The 15,597-nt window shown below is 43.2% G+C and overlaps 1 protein-coding gene across 1 annotated transcript in view; it reads left to right on the forward strand.

The window, feature by feature from the left end:
• Positions 1-15,597, forward strand: part of C2PH3orf62 (chromosome 2p C3orf62 homolog) — a 304,369-nt gene that overhangs the window by 37,875 nt on the left and 250,897 nt on the right. Inside the window, exon 2 of the mRNA XM_069643038.1 lies at positions 3,558-3,975. Coding sequence (XP_069499139.1) covers positions 3,563-3,975 — 413 coding nt within the window. The 5' untranslated portion in view covers positions 3,558-3,562. The remainder of the gene's footprint in view (positions 1-3,557; positions 3,976-15,597) is intronic.

Here is a 15,597-nt window from a genome sequence, read left to right on the forward strand (position 1 = left end):
CTAGGATTTACTGGCATAGCAAACCATCCTTCTACAACACTTTGCAAAAAAGGCCCAAACAGCTTGGTGTCAGATCTCTCTACTCTGCAAAATGAAGACCTTCCTCCTACCTCAGTTCTTGTGAACTGTGGTGTAGGCCATAGTGATCTTGCATATGGCATGGGGTAACCTCATTCTCACAGGACTCCCAGCTGCTCACCCTGCCCCCCTCAAACCAGCCCACAATGCCATGGTTTGTTTCGTCACCGGCTATAGGAAATTTGACTAAAACACCCCCCACCCTTGCACAAGTAACACTGGCTTCCCATCCCAGTTAGTATCAAGTTCAAAACCACATGTCTCACCTATAAGACAACCACAGCCTAAAGGCGGTGTACACACCACCCTACCTGATGGCCAAACTAAAATCATCTGGTGGCACACATTCATCTTGCAGTAAGACCATTACCTTTGGGGCTCCGGATTGAGATCCTTTTTGGGAAAACTCTGAGGTACCACCCCACCTTGCGACCGAGAGGCCAGGTCAGGCAGAATTGCTCGTTGTTTTCCTATGGACTTTCTCCCAAGGCTTTGCTCAAACATTTGAAGCCTTTTAATAACAGTGCTGGGATTCCTCCTGTGAGACCTCACACCAGCCTTCCCCAGAGAGAGCTTGCCACACATGTTGTGCCAAGCTTCCCGGGGGGGGGGGCGCAAGGACACCAGCAGTACCCTCGTTCGAGCAATATAAGCATCCGTAATTTGGTTTCCAAGTGTTTGGCTCATGTGGATGACCATAAACAGCCCAGCAGATCTTCATCATCGAGTATGGTCCGCAACAACACAATGTGGCATGAGGAAAAGCTCCCCAAATTGAATTGGAAAAATTAGAGAGTAGCGTGATTATTGTCGTCCTTCCCATTGTCGCAGTATTATGTATGGCAAAGGTTAATTAGTATCAGGATTTTAATGTGTAATTTTATGCATTTGCATTTTTTAGCACTTTCAGTGTGCAGGAAACGGGATTTTTAAAATATATTGTCATATGTATATGCAATTACTTTATTTTGTATCATTCAGCTAATTGGCTTTTAAACGTGTTTTATCGAAACATGCTATATGTAATTGTTTCCATCACCGTATTTGTATTTTATTGTACCCTGCATTTGTGTTTTCTGGCTTTTATGGCGTCATGCTGAATAAATCATTTGACTAACATATGGTATGGCTTTGTGTCAGGGGTCCTCCAAGGAGAAGTAGCAACTGGAACACCAAAGTAATCCAAAAAGCAGCGTAAACCAAGCAAAAAGTAATGCAAATTATTTCAGGTCCCAGACACAGCTAGGAAAGGTAAATTCAAACAGCTCTGTCGAATAGAACTGAGTGAAGTGAGCTGCCAACACCGCCCAGGGTGGGCAAGCCTTTTAGCCCCGAAGAAGACAATTTGCATATACACAGTTGAAACATTAAAGTTTCTCAGCCAAGCTAGTTGGTGGAACTACGTCAATCCCCAATAGCTAAACATACGTTAACAAGTTATAATTGGTTTCTACCACCCTGGCCACCCTGCCGCATTACCACACCTTGTGTCTTCATGTACCTTCCCACACCGCCCCACTGATAAGTTTCAGAGCATTACATGATTGTGCTGACTTCTGGAAATTTAATGATCTGCCATTGGTGATCCAGCATCAAACAACCAGAGCTCGGTAGGTGGTGCTTTGGGGGGAGGGGTTGAAAGTATTCACAAGGCATCCAACCAATGAGGTGCCCTGCGGACATCAGCGAGTAGAGGACACAAAACACTTTTGTATTTTAGAGACACCGAACCTCACTCCTGTGATTGGTTCCCCTCTACTCATCCCCTCGTTCTTTTCCCAGGACCAGCTACCAATCAGCGATTTGAAACTGCTGTCCCTACCGTATTTGGATTTTATTTGGCTATATTTAATTCTTAATTCCCTGTTAATTCTCTACAAACCCACTCACTGCTTGACTCGCTGGCTTTCATTGTATTCTGCTGGTCCCCGTTCTCATGAGACTGCCTTCCCCTGGGACTGGCCAACTTGCAACATTCCATCAGCACACTACTGAAGCTGAATACTTGAGAATTTCATGAACACCCAGGGCCTGTGGCCGGCAGCTCGCAGAAAGACACATTGTTTTACTTACCTGGGGCCTATACCAGCAGGAAGTGGCTAGAGTACCATATCATTACACTGTACTGTCACACATGCACACTATCCCCTCTGGGCCCCTTTTCCCCCAGCCCCCGTCTTCCCCAAGGATGTCTCTTGCTGCGCTGGTGCATGCGAGCCACGGTGCTGCAGTCAATGAGGTCCTTAGCCCCCTAGGGGTGCCCCCTCCCCATATCTGTTCACGCACATAATTGGTACGTGCGCCCTTCTTGGCAGTGTTATATTTGCACCCTGATCACAGGGGCATTAAAAGAGCGCCCTCCCTTAAGGAAACTGTAACGCTTGATGTTCCAGGGAGTGGATCCTTTGGATTCTGTATCCTTCTGATTTGAGTCTATCCACACTCTCCCCTGACTCATGATGGAGTGACTCTTCACACCACACATCCTTATTGTACCATTTTCAGCACCCTTTTGGGCACTATTAATGCCTTCCTGACACAGGTCCGCATACCAACCAGGCACAAGTTATTTGCCAGAAATTTCAAGCAGATAATGCACACCGCTGCCATGAAGGTGCTTTTTAAGGTGGCTTAAGGGGAAGGGCACCATTCCCAAATGTTGCCTCAATGCTTATTCCTGTTCCAGTCTGCTTGTTCCCGTTCTCGACACACCAGATACCATGCTGGTATCTATGGCCACTCCATCTGTGCATTCGGTCCCACCCCTCCTTCAGAGCGTAGGCTAACAAGCTGTTTGTGTGGGGGTTAAGGCTCATAGAGAAGTGGACATTCTTTGTGTGTGTGTTGTTTGTAGTAAATACCGATGTGCTAGGTCCAGCCAGTGGTCAAAGTGGGCGAAAGCAGTGCTCCTCTACTTTTTTTAAAATTATGTTTTACCAATCCTATTCTTTTTATTTTAAAAAGAAACCATTTCGGAATGTTTTTGATTTAAAATAAGTGTAGGAAGCAGTTGAAACGTGCACTTTGGATTGTGTGTGAGAGTGGACATGGCGATGGGGTTTGTGGGGAGCGGGGCAGACCAGCAGGGAAGATAGTTCCACTACTTCTTTTCATACACTTCGACCACTGGGTCCAGCACGTGACGGTGGGGGTTCTTTGACTCCACCTCTGCCCCCCTATGGAATGGCAAAGAGCCACCTAGTGGCGAAATGAGGATGCATATGTTGTCTATGAAGACAGTGCTGAGATGTGTTGGTGAGGTGGCTGATTCAGCAAGATGGAACTAAAATGTGATAATGTAACTATAAAGTGGAATTTTGGAAAAAATGAAAATGTACCAATACTCATAACCACAGCTATTCATAAACTCGTTTTTTGAGCTGCTCATATCTTTTTGTTGCATCTTTGTGATGTATATAAAATAACATTCTCTTCATACTTTGTCATTAAATGTATACATTACTTTTTATTATGTTTAGGTGACATGTCAGAGAAACTGAGAAGATGCAGAAAGGAGCTGGCTGCTGCTATAGACAGAGCATTTGAAGATATTGTGACACCAGCATTTGTTTCCACACAGGATTATTCCATACAGCTAATTCCAGAATGCCAGACTTCACCACTGAATTCATCACCAAAAATAAGCCAGTTTCTTTTTGGAAGAAGCTCAACCTCTTCCTATGTCCCTCAATCCTTCCCTTTGTGTTATTCCTCTGAAAATGTGTATTCTACCTTATTACCAAGCCAGCTTGCGGTAAATGTGAACCGCATAGCTGCATGTCCCAAGAGGAGACCTCTTGCCAGCAAAGAGAATATTATAATGAATTCTTCCATTCCCGATGAACAACCCATCAGAACATGTGGAGACAGTGAAAAATGGAAAAAACTAAATCTAAGGTGCAGATTTTATTTATAATTCTAATACAAAAAACTTGATTGATGAAACCCTATGTTCAGATTTGCTTCTATGGATAATGATCATAAATTATCAAATAAGTACTGAACAGGTCAACAATGAGAAACCACACATTTGTTTTCAGTTCTCCATCATGGGATCTTCTTTGAAGTACAATGTTATTATTAGGATATGTATTGACTGTATACTTACCTTAGTGAAGCACCATAGTGTCATTGGGGGAAGTACATGGCAAGGGAAGTTTATCACAGGGATCAATAAAAGTGAGCGGTTAGTTTACAATGGGGGCGGGGGAGGGTAGTCAATTTGGCAGCAAGGGATCTACTGGCAACCAGGGGAGGAACACATGATAGCAGATCACTCAGTCTCAGGTTATGTGGGCAGTTTAGGAAGGGTGGACCTAGGTGTAAGGGGTACCCATTCCTTGGTGGGTCTTGAGTGCCTTCCTGAAATATAGAAGCAAGGGGGCGGGTCTGGTGTTGACAGAGAGGCGGTTCCAGTGTCTTTCAATGTATACTGAGAACGCCTGTGTTGTGGTCCTTGCCTTTCTGCACTCTGTATGTTCTGGCTTCTGGTGGATGGTAGGCCTCCGGAGATGCTGAGCTTCTTAGCAGGGTAACTTGAGGACTTGTGTGTAATGGTCTCGTAGATGATCCAGCATTTTTGTAGGTGATATGTTAAAAAGATGAGGCTCTCAATACCATTTGGGAGATGGAAATGGTTTATTTAAGAGCTATCATAAGATCCACCGGCTCGCTCAGAAAAGATAACAATTCTGAACTTCCAACATTCCTGAACTAACATTTCCTATTATATTCCACATTCTACATTTCACAATATTAACAATCATTGGATGCAAATCACAATAATGCACAATAAGATATTACACACCTCCCTTCCTTCAACAAATAACAAAATAAGCGAAAATAACAGCACATAAAATAATGGTGGAATATTTACATTAGACATCTAAACTTTGCAGTACTAGGAACATTACATTGCTATATACATATATATCAGGTACATGTTGAAGCATGTATGTAGAACACAGGATTCTTATGAAAATTCTTAGCTTACATAATCCTTCAGATGTGCAGGTTTACCACATATCCTTTTGGTGCGTACAACAACCTTCTCTTGTGTTCCATCCATGTTGTTCTGTCTATAATCCAGAACTCTCTTGTTTGATTCAGAACTACAATACCCTTTATTATAACACTTACAGATCCTGTTTACATTCCAGACCTTTCCATCAGCTACTTTTACGGATCAATGAAACCTCCTTTTAACTAATATAGGTTCTGACCATTTGCAGTGACCTCCAATAGATGGCTGAGGAGTCTTAATGCGGACCCAGTCACCCATGTTTACATCACAACTTTTAATAGCCTTTCTAGTATCAAAATACCTTTTATTTCTCCTTTGTGTATGTAAAATTCTGTTTTCAACCTTCTCGAAGTTTACATTTCTCAGTCGAGCCCTGCCCAACCAAGGAGGACAAACTCTAGTATTAGGTTTCCTGCCCCTCAGCATTTCAAATGGTGATATATTAGCTAAAGCTCCTCTAATGCTGTTTTTATCACTTTATTAAACCTCTCCACTATACCGTTAGTTTGAGGATGATAAAGAGAACTAGTTTTGTGCTCAACACCATTCTTTTTGAGAAAGAACTTAATTTCCTCAGATACAAGTTGTACCCCATTATCTGTAACAATTGTGGTGGGATATCCTTCCCTTTTAAAAATGGCATTCATAAAAGAAAGGATGTCCTTTGAACATATATTCTTTACCCACTTGATCTCAACCCATCTGGATGACATATCTTTAAGTACACATTCCTATACTCTTCACAGGACCCACAATGTCCAACCCCACACGTTCCCATGGTATACTGCGTATTGACATGATGGTCATCGGTTCTTGTCTTGACATATACCCTTTGGCAGAATCTTCACACACACCACCATCTCTAATACATCTTTCTACCTCCAAATCCATACCAGGCCACCCGAATTCTTGCCTGACCAGTTGTTTAGTCTTAGTCATTCCTTGGTGACCTTCAGGTGCCAATTGTACAATCTTTTCCCTCACCCCTACAGGTAGATAAACTTTATCTCTTCTTATGACCCAATCATTCTTCACATGCAACTCATCAAATATTTGTCTTACTGCTTCTGGAATTTCTCCTTTCCTAATTTCATTACCCTTCATACCATTTAACAGCTGCCCTTTGACTTTCTGTAATATCTCATCAGACAACATCGCTTGTGACCATTCTTCTTTAGACATTATTTCTTGATTATTTCTTAACACCAGGTACATATTCCACTTTGCAATTGTATTCTTGTAGAGCTGCTAACCACTTCCAAATTCTGCAGGAAACTTTGTCTAATCCATTTGTCATGAGGATTTCTTTAAGTGGCTTATGATCCAATCTTACCACAAATTTGGAACCCCAAATAAATGTACGGAACTTTTCAGCAGACTAAAAGTTCCTTCTCAATTGTGGAATAGTTACATTCCGCCTCTCTCAAAGCCCTTGAAATGAATGCAATTGGCTACTCAGCTCCCCCTTCAGACTGCGACAACACAGCACCCAAACCACAATTGCTGGCATCGGTGGTGATGACACTTTTCTTATTGAGATTAAATGATTTCAATGTAGGTGCATTGTTCAACTCTCTCTTAACTTTTATCAAACTCAATTTCACATTGTTCATTCCATTCAAACCTCACATTCTTCTTTACCAACTTTCTCATATTGAATGTTTTAATCGCTAAATCCGGAATAAAACAGGCATAATACTCTGCCATACCTAGAAATGAGACTCATTTGTCTTTGATTGTGGGACTGGGGAAATTATTGATAGCATTTACCAAATCTAACTTTGGTTTAATACCATCACCAGAAATCTCATGTCCTAAATACTGTATACAGAACTTGTTGAATTTACATTTGTCTTTGCTGAGTGTTAGTCCTGCCTCCTTAAAAATGTCTAAGACTTTGTGGACTCTGCTATCATGTTCTACCTGGTCTTTCCCATACACAAGAACATCATCTTGAAAGCATAAAATACCTTTCATGTGATTGAACAATTGGTACATTACCCTCTGAAAAACAGCTGCAGCATAAATGAGACCAAAAGGCATCCGTTTGCATTGGAATAACCCTTCTGTGTTGATAAAAGCTGTGAGTTCTTTGAACTAGGATGAGGTTTTACCTGATGATACGCAGATTTCAAATCAAGGGTACTGATTATCTTGCCATCTTTGATGGTGCCGAACATTTCTGTAATATTGGGCAATAAATGCCTGTCATGAATTACACCCTTATTGATGTGCCTGCCACCATAGGCAACGGGTTTGGAGATATCTACTTCCCTTAAGCTCATTCTATTTTCAAATTTCTGTTCAAATAATACTTTTGGCAAAAGGGTGTATTTAGCTCCAGAATCAATAACCATATTGAGATCTACATCATTCATCTTAATGGTTGCCATGGGCTTCTCTAAATCTGCATCATCATCATCATCAATTTGATTGACATTCAAGTTTTCTATTGAAAAAGTGTATTCTTCCATTTCATTGCACAACTCCTCAATGCAGTCTATGTTTTCTTGTTCTGTTCTGCAGTATTTGGTGACATTACCCTTCCTGTTGCATCTCTTACAATTTCCTTGATGGCAGTACAATCTTCACTACTCGTCAAGCTTTGTGTACTGTTACAACGAAAGCATCTTCTGCGGTCCAGGAATTCTTTTCTTTCCTTAAACTTTGTTCCTTTTTTCTTTTCGTGAATTGTGATCTTCACACTTTGTTTTCTCTGTGTAGAGTTCTTATTTTGTATTAGTAAAACATCGGATGTTTGTAAATCTTCAACTTTCTTGTCTTTAGATTCTGTCCTCTTATCAAGTTCTCTCACACACTTCTTAGTGTGCTCTACTTCCTTTGCCACCCTAAGAACTTTCCAACATAAACTGGTCCCGCAATCTCTCATCTAGATTTGCTGCAAACTCACATGAGGTTGCCAAACCCCGTAATGTAGTAATGTATTGTTTTACTGATTCTCCTCTTTCTTTCTTTTTTTTTTCAAAGTGGTAACGCTCAAGAACAATGCTTACCGATTTTTCATAATGCAAATCAAGCATTTTGATGCATTTTTCATATTCAGTGAGACCTTCTGCATGTGCATCAGATAAAACAGGCACATTTTCAAACTGTTCTTGTCCATAATTGCCCAGGCAATGGGCCTCATTACGAGGTTGGAGGTAGCCATGGCGTTTTTACCGGCATGGCTACCCCCAAACTCGGGTCTGGGTCCCGCGAAAGGGGAATTACCGGGCCATTCTGACCTCGGCGGGCCTGGTAATTCTCCTTTCACGGGACCCAGTGCTGGTACGTCCCCATTCCCATTCGAGCCACCAGAGGGCTCAATGGGATTGGGGAGGATGGTAGCAGCGGTACCGTTCAAAACGGTACCACTGCTACCATCCTGATCAGCTTGCGGGTGTCGCTCTGCACGCTTGGTCTGACCAGGTGTGCAGAGCGGCACTCGCGAGCAGAACTCGTAATGTGGCGGTACCGTGATAACAGTGCCGGCAGCACTACCGGCACCGTTATCACTGTACCACCACTGTTATAATGAGGCCCAATGTATCAAAAGCCATTTCTTCCTTTCATTGGCAAAATTCAAACCATGGGCTGCTAGAACATAGTGTTCAAAACGCTTCTTCCACCTTTTCCATGGTAATGCTGGTTCTCCCTTTGTGTCCAAAAAATAATGTCAAGGTGGAATACCCTGCATTGTTAAATTAGTAAGTATTATAGACTGGTTGAGTTTATGTAATTAAGCAGTTTGCAGGGTTCTTTGTAGAACTAAATGCAGTTTGCAGAGTTCTTTGTAGAACTAAAATCAACAGTTCTTCCTTATTTATATAAAGTCAAACAAAGTGTCTCAATAAGTTGTGAAGTATATGCTTAACTGCCCGTTGTTTCCAGTTGATGAAAATCACAGTGTCTGAAATATATTCATATAATGTATTTATTTGTACAACACTGTACACATCAATTGCTTATAAAACTATTACAGGACACTGTGTAACTCATGTCAGGCTGATTATTAATTGTAACGTTGTTGTTGCTGGACTTAGATACTGATCGCTGGGTTTAGATAAACAGTTCTGTAACTGCGTTGCTAAGCAACTAGTTTCACAATGTACACAATATGGTGGCACGTATTGTTACGCTCGCTGGTGCTCTTCTGTAATGCGTGCACAGTTTCCTGGATATTGGCACGTCACTGCACGCTTTCAAACCCCTTCCTCTGACGGATGCGCGCGTATTCCACGTTATAGCCCACGCGCCTGGGATCGCGCTAATCTGCTGGCTGGATTCTTTCGGTGAGGCAACTTTGAGTGATGCACAAATTAAACGCCATAACTATTGCGCTGCATAGATTCTTATCTTTAGCGCGCGTATTCCACTTTATTGGAGATGCGCCCGTGCTCGCGCTACACTGCTGGTTGGATTCTTTCGGTGAGGCAATTCAAATGATGCAAAATTGAAACGCTATAACTATTGCGCTGCATAAATTCCTATCTTTACTTCATAGGAAGTAAGTCGAATGATATAACGCACAGGTTGGTGTTTCAAACACGATCACGCTGTATAGGTCGCAGCAGAAAAGAAACGTACTTCATTTTTTTTTTTTTTTGTCGATTGGTCTCCCAAAATGTTCAGCATCTAAGGTAACTCGCTGGCGCCATGGTGCTCCATATTTCAGCTCCTTATGCTCAGATCTCACGCAACAGGCTGTTAGCAATGTCAAAATGATGCATGCAAACACCAATACCGGCCCACTTATTCCTTCATTAGTCAAACTTTCTTGGTTCTGTCGGCTACTCAGTGGGCTGCCGATCCTTTATCCCATCCGTGTCACCATTAAAAAGATGAGGCTCTCATTTGGGAGATGGAAATGGTTTATTTAAGAGCTCTCATAAAGCCCACCGTCTCTCTCTGAAAAGATAACAATTCTGAACTTCCAACATTCCTGAAGTAACATTTCCCATTACATTATACATTCTACATTCCACAACATTAACAAACATTAGATGCAAATCACAGTAATAGACATTAAAGTATATTACATATGTGCTTACAGCGGAAGCTAGTGCAGTTCTTTGAGGGTTGTGGTGACGGGGTTGAATCCTTTGAATCGTGCTTTAGCATGTAGGGCACATTTCAGGGGTGCCAGGGTGGTCGCTGAAAGGCCTTTCAAGAGGGCTATGCTTTTGTTGTTGGCCTTGGCTTTGCTCTTGTGGTAGTAGTAGGACTTAGCAGTGGCGATCAACTGCCTGTAAATGAGAGTTCCTTGGGCAATCAAGGATGCACTTCAGAATTGTTACAAAGTTTTTCTTGTTTTCTGATAGTTATTTTGTTACAAAGTTTTTCTTGTTTTCTGATAGTTATTTTGTTACAAAGTTACAAAGTTTTCTTGTTTTCTGATAGTTATTTTGTTGAAGTTGAGCTCTTGAATGTACCAGCGTGCAAGGTTTAGGCTCAAGGGTGTGTTCCACCGGGGCACGGCTTTTTATAGGTTGGTTGCAAGGTAATTGTTGAGTTGTTGGAGAAGCAAGTCGCAGTCCTGGTTCGTCTGAGGTAGATTGGCCCATGTAAGGTGGAGCCTGGTGAGGTTTTCTATGAGAGCTTACACTGGTATGGTCTTGAATGATCTGAAGGCTTGTTTTGCTCTGTTTCCAATGGGTGTACTTGATTGGGGTGGTGTGACTAATATCAGAGGGGATTTCCAGATGGTCCAACCAGTTGAGTAGGATTGGAGAGCTGTGATGTATGGTGGGCAGGACGGTGATGAGGTTCAGAATATTACCTTTCCTGTGAATTGGGGCTTTCGTGTTCTGTGTAAGGTTCAGAGTGTCGAGATGTCAGTGGAGATCTACATCTACCTGCATGGATCTGTTGCTGGGGATGTTGAAGTCACCAAGAAAGATGTTGTTGGCGTGCGTGAGAGATACAAATGAGCTGTTAGGCTTTGGTGGTCTGTAAATGAAGCAGAAGGTGATGTTTTGCTGACAAAGTTGTTGTGTGTGGTGTTGAGGTCAATGATGTCTACTGCGTGGTTGATTGATTGCTGAGTGGATATTGGCGAGCATCAGTCTTGGTGGATAATGGAGTGCTGAAGGGGTCAATGGTGATGCAGGTGAGGATGCTGCGATGCGGTTTCTATGATGTTGTTTGTGGGTGGCGATAAATCAGCTGTTGGGAGAGAGTGGAGTGACACATGTTTTAGGGAGTCTACTGATGTTTGAGGGGCAATCACGCACACCTGAAACACATTGACAACCAAGCAGAGTATAAGAAGTGGAGCACAGAATCACACATTGAGTGAGACTGGGTACAAGAAGGAACAGCTGAACAAGGGCTGTTGGGAACTAGGCTGAGGAGAACAGAAGGTCGAGACACTGGCAGACTGTAGGCGAGAGCAAGAGAAAGCAAGGCGAGGAAACCATGTCTCCAGGAAGCCAAAATGGTTCTCAGAGGAAAGCCAAGAAGCTGGTGGAATCCTTTCTTTGATGTGCTTAAAGGTTCCTCGTTCCCCCGGAACAACGAAAGTATCCGGGAGGATCAGAGGGGCAGGTGGGAGAGACCCTGACCTTGGGCGCGAGAGCAGTGAAGGACGCTTTGAAAACAAACACAGCCAGTGAGTTCTTGGCTGAAGGGAGAGCCCAGTTTGTGGTGATAAAAAAGCTGCAAGAAAGATTATGCGTATGACGGCAGGCGCTTGGAGCGAAAGATTATTAGATTGTTCAGAAGTACAAAGTAACAGTATGGTCCTGCGGAAGCGAAACGCATTATCGAAAGACTCTGTGAACTGTGAAAGAATCTCCTAGTGAAAGGGAGTTTTGATTAGAGCTTTTGCAAGTCTGACATGGAGGCTGATGAGGAATAAGCTGTGATCCTGAAAGGATTTGATATCCACTAAAGTGAACATTTAACAAAGTTATTGTGTTAAGGAAGTGGGACTTCCAGAGTGCCAGGAGGAGCATGTGTGAAACCAAGGTGCTAAGAGCGCATGTGTGAATATACAGAACAGAAACTACAATAACCAAGATGCATTGTGTCGAAGTGGTCACGCATAGGCCTGAGTAAATCTATGCAGTATCGAAAGTCTTTGACGTGAAATGACAGCAAAGAAGGTTTGGGAAGGGAATCATTTGAAGTGAAATATAAATTGAAAGAAGTTAAAGCCCATAGGGGCCCAGACTCGTGAGAGGGAAGCCTGAGGGACCTTTTGTCAAAACTGATGTTAATCTGTCTGAAGTAAAAATAGGTCCAGATTTGGGTAAGGGAAACCTGAGGGGGCCTATGGTGAAAGACTCACCATGAAATATTGTTGTGCCAGAACTGTTATATTGACCTGATGATGAATCGGGTGAGGGAGGTGTAAGGAAGGCATGGTATCAAAAGTAGACACAGCCACAATGGATACACGTTTCAAAAACCTTTTATTTGTTATTTTGGTTGGGTTGGTGGAATTCCTAACTGGCCCTAACTCTAGAATGGGAGTTCTCTCGACCATTAAATAAATAACAAACAGTCCAAGTCAGTCTAGTTAAAATAAAAAAGGCCTCTACTAAGAAAAAAACCTAACCTTGCCCTCCTTCTCAAAATGACAAATGTGTTAAGGGAATACAAAATGATAATAGTGTCTCAAAAGAAATGTTAGAATGGCTTTTAATAACACCTCCCTTCCCCATGGTCAGCACCACAGGGTCTAGAGTTTCCTAAAAAATGATAGGTTGATGAAACAGTACTTTCAATCTTGCACACTTAGGCTTACTGGTACAATTTAACAGTTTAGGCTTGGGCTTCAAGCTCCTGGTAGTTCAATCACTTCCTTAGGCTTTGCCCGCCTTGTCATAGATATACAGTTCCACTTCGGATCTTTGCTGTACAGGGTTCCATCTGCTGGGCTCGAGTCTGTCTTTCTCTTCATGGGGGTTCCCTTGCCCACGTTTCATCTCAGTATCTTCACTGTCGAAGACATTCGAAACTGCAAGGATTTTCACATAGACATCTGCATGACGACTTCAACCTCTCTTTCAATAATTCTACAATCCACATTCTTCCTTCCCTTACAACACCAATGCCTCTTGGTAATTGTAGTTTTTGTTATTCACTTTGGTTTGCCTTCATGGCCTTTTTCACGGTTCATATATTTTGCCCTCTCTGCATATTCAGAGTTCACATACTTTGCTATTCATTCATCTTTCTTTCGGGATCGCGATTACTTTCTTGCCTTTGATTTCCAATAAACTCAGAACATTTTACAGAGACTTTCAAATGTGCGATTTCGTCTCGCAGGACCACTCTGTTACTTTGTATCCATTCCTTTTACAATTCAGTAATTGTCCTTCCCATGACAGGTTTTATCAGCATACGCGCAACCTTCAACTTTTGAGTTACAGTTACTTTTGCTGTTATCATCAACCAGACTTTTGTTGCCTTCGATAACTCGTTTGTTGCGTTAATCAGCCTTCTTTCATCAACGCTCTTCATGCAGCAGTCTAGGCCGTTTCCAACGCCTCCTCTGCTCATCCCCAACTCTGTCATTCACCCATGAGGGTCACAGGCTGCTCTCAAGTACCCTGAAGGGTTTTTTCTTTCGCTCACTCAGTTTCAGTCTTGGAACGCTTACAGCTTCTTGAAAGTGTGGGGTTCTCGCCTGGCTCTGTCTCGATCTTCGTAACTGCAGATCAGCCCCTTGGCCTTCGGACTTCCATCGCCAGGTTTTCATCGGCTCCGAAAGAGCTGTCCCTTCTCGTACCCAGCCTCGCTCAAAGTGTGCCTGTGCACGCCACCTATTATTCGGCTGAACTGGAGTGTTAACAAGTGGCAAGTGCATATAGTTGGAGTTACGTGCCTGATTCTGCCTGTTCTCATTACAGGGACAGAGCCATTGCAAGTCAGTAGAGGTAATCTGCCTGACCTTATTCCTCATCTTCCTCGGATCAGTAGTGTTGCTAATGTAACATGGGGAGGGATTATGGAAGCTGTAGTTTCCCATGAAATAAGGAGAAATAGGGGTTAGATGGGTCATGGAAAAAGGGGGATACCATGTCTCACCATTGTGTGCTTCTCCCGCACTCCCTGAGGACCCTCTACCAATGTGATCCTCCCTCGCTTGTTGTTAGGGAGAAGTTTCATTTCTGTGCTAATTCCCTTTAACCTTAGAGACCCCCAGCTCTTTTGCTGGACTCAGGACTTTTACATTTTAACTCCTGAGTGAGTGGGACTTTTTTCTCACTCTCTTGTGTGTTTTTTCTGACTAGGATTTCTGTGTTTCTTACTGTTTAATGGAGTCTGGTAAACTCCATAGGCATCTGCTTTTTGCATTGTGACACATAGCACCTTTTGTGCAGTGCCACTGAGAAGTCCTTTGGACTTCTCTTAATGTCTAACTACATTTTCTTGGGTGAACTACTGTTCCCAAGAATAGTAAAATGACTCCTGTCCTACTTACCTTTTCTTTTGGGAGTCCAGCACACATCACCCTATGTGGATTACTGGGGGGTTACATAGTGACTCCTTTATCCCACTTCACATGTAACATTCTGTTACATTAACTAACTTGAATGGCTGGTGACAGTGGTTTCTTTTTTACTACCTTGTGCCATGTATCTGCAGGCTGATTGCTCAGCTGCAGTACAGCACCCAACGGTGACCATTTTCTCAAAATGGCCCCTGTTTTCTTTTTTCGCCATTTCTTGTCAGTTAGTTCCTTCTGGGCTTTTACTCTGATGGTTGAATCGTCCTTTGTGTATTTTGCCTTTGGCGGGCTTCAGCCCTGAAGCCATCCAGGCTCCAGTGTGTCTGGAAAGGCAGGAAGTGAGGGAGGGTCCCGAAACGTCCCTGTCCTTTGTCTCTTGGTCTGCCTGAGTGAAACGAGTTCTGATTGGCCGGCTGGCTGTCCAGGTGGACAGCCACCCTGCTGGGTGATTGACAGCCTAGGGGTGTGAATGAAGTGGAACTTGCTTAAAAGGCAAGGTTTTTGGGGCTAGAGGCAGAGTCGGCCACTGGAGGACAACATCTGATGAAGATGTGACGAGACCACGGCAGCACCCGCCTAGACCGCAAAGTGCCCAGTGAAGACCTGCAGCTGTTCCGACCCCTTTTACGTTTCGACTGGGAAGACCTGAACAGGATGATTTCCTCCCTTGGGCTGGTGGGAACAACCAGCCTTGAGGCAAGCTTCATTTTAGCGCAACACCTCACTTGCTGTGACTTTCCAGGGCTGCAGAATCCCAATGCCCGGGGACCCCTGATTATCAAAGGCATTGGGCCTCATTACATGGACGGCGGTGGACCAAGGTGCTATTAGCACCTTGGTCCATGCCGGTAAAATACCGGCACCGCCTTGGTGGAAAGGGGAATTACCGCTGTATTCTAAGGTTGGTGGGGCGGTAATTCCCCCTTCCCCCATTGCCCTTCCCCATTCCCATTTTTGCCCCATAGGGCATAATGGGAATGGGGACGGTGCTAATTACGGCACCTCAAATTGCGGTACCGTAATTAGCTCCCTGGTC

This window comes from Ambystoma mexicanum, chromosome 2p (assembly GCF_040938575.1).
Source record: "Ambystoma mexicanum isolate Mex_15411 chromosome 2p, UKY_AmexF1_1, whole genome shotgun sequence".
NCBI classification, from domain to species: Eukaryota; Metazoa; Chordata; class Amphibia; order Caudata; family Ambystomatidae; genus Ambystoma; species Ambystoma mexicanum.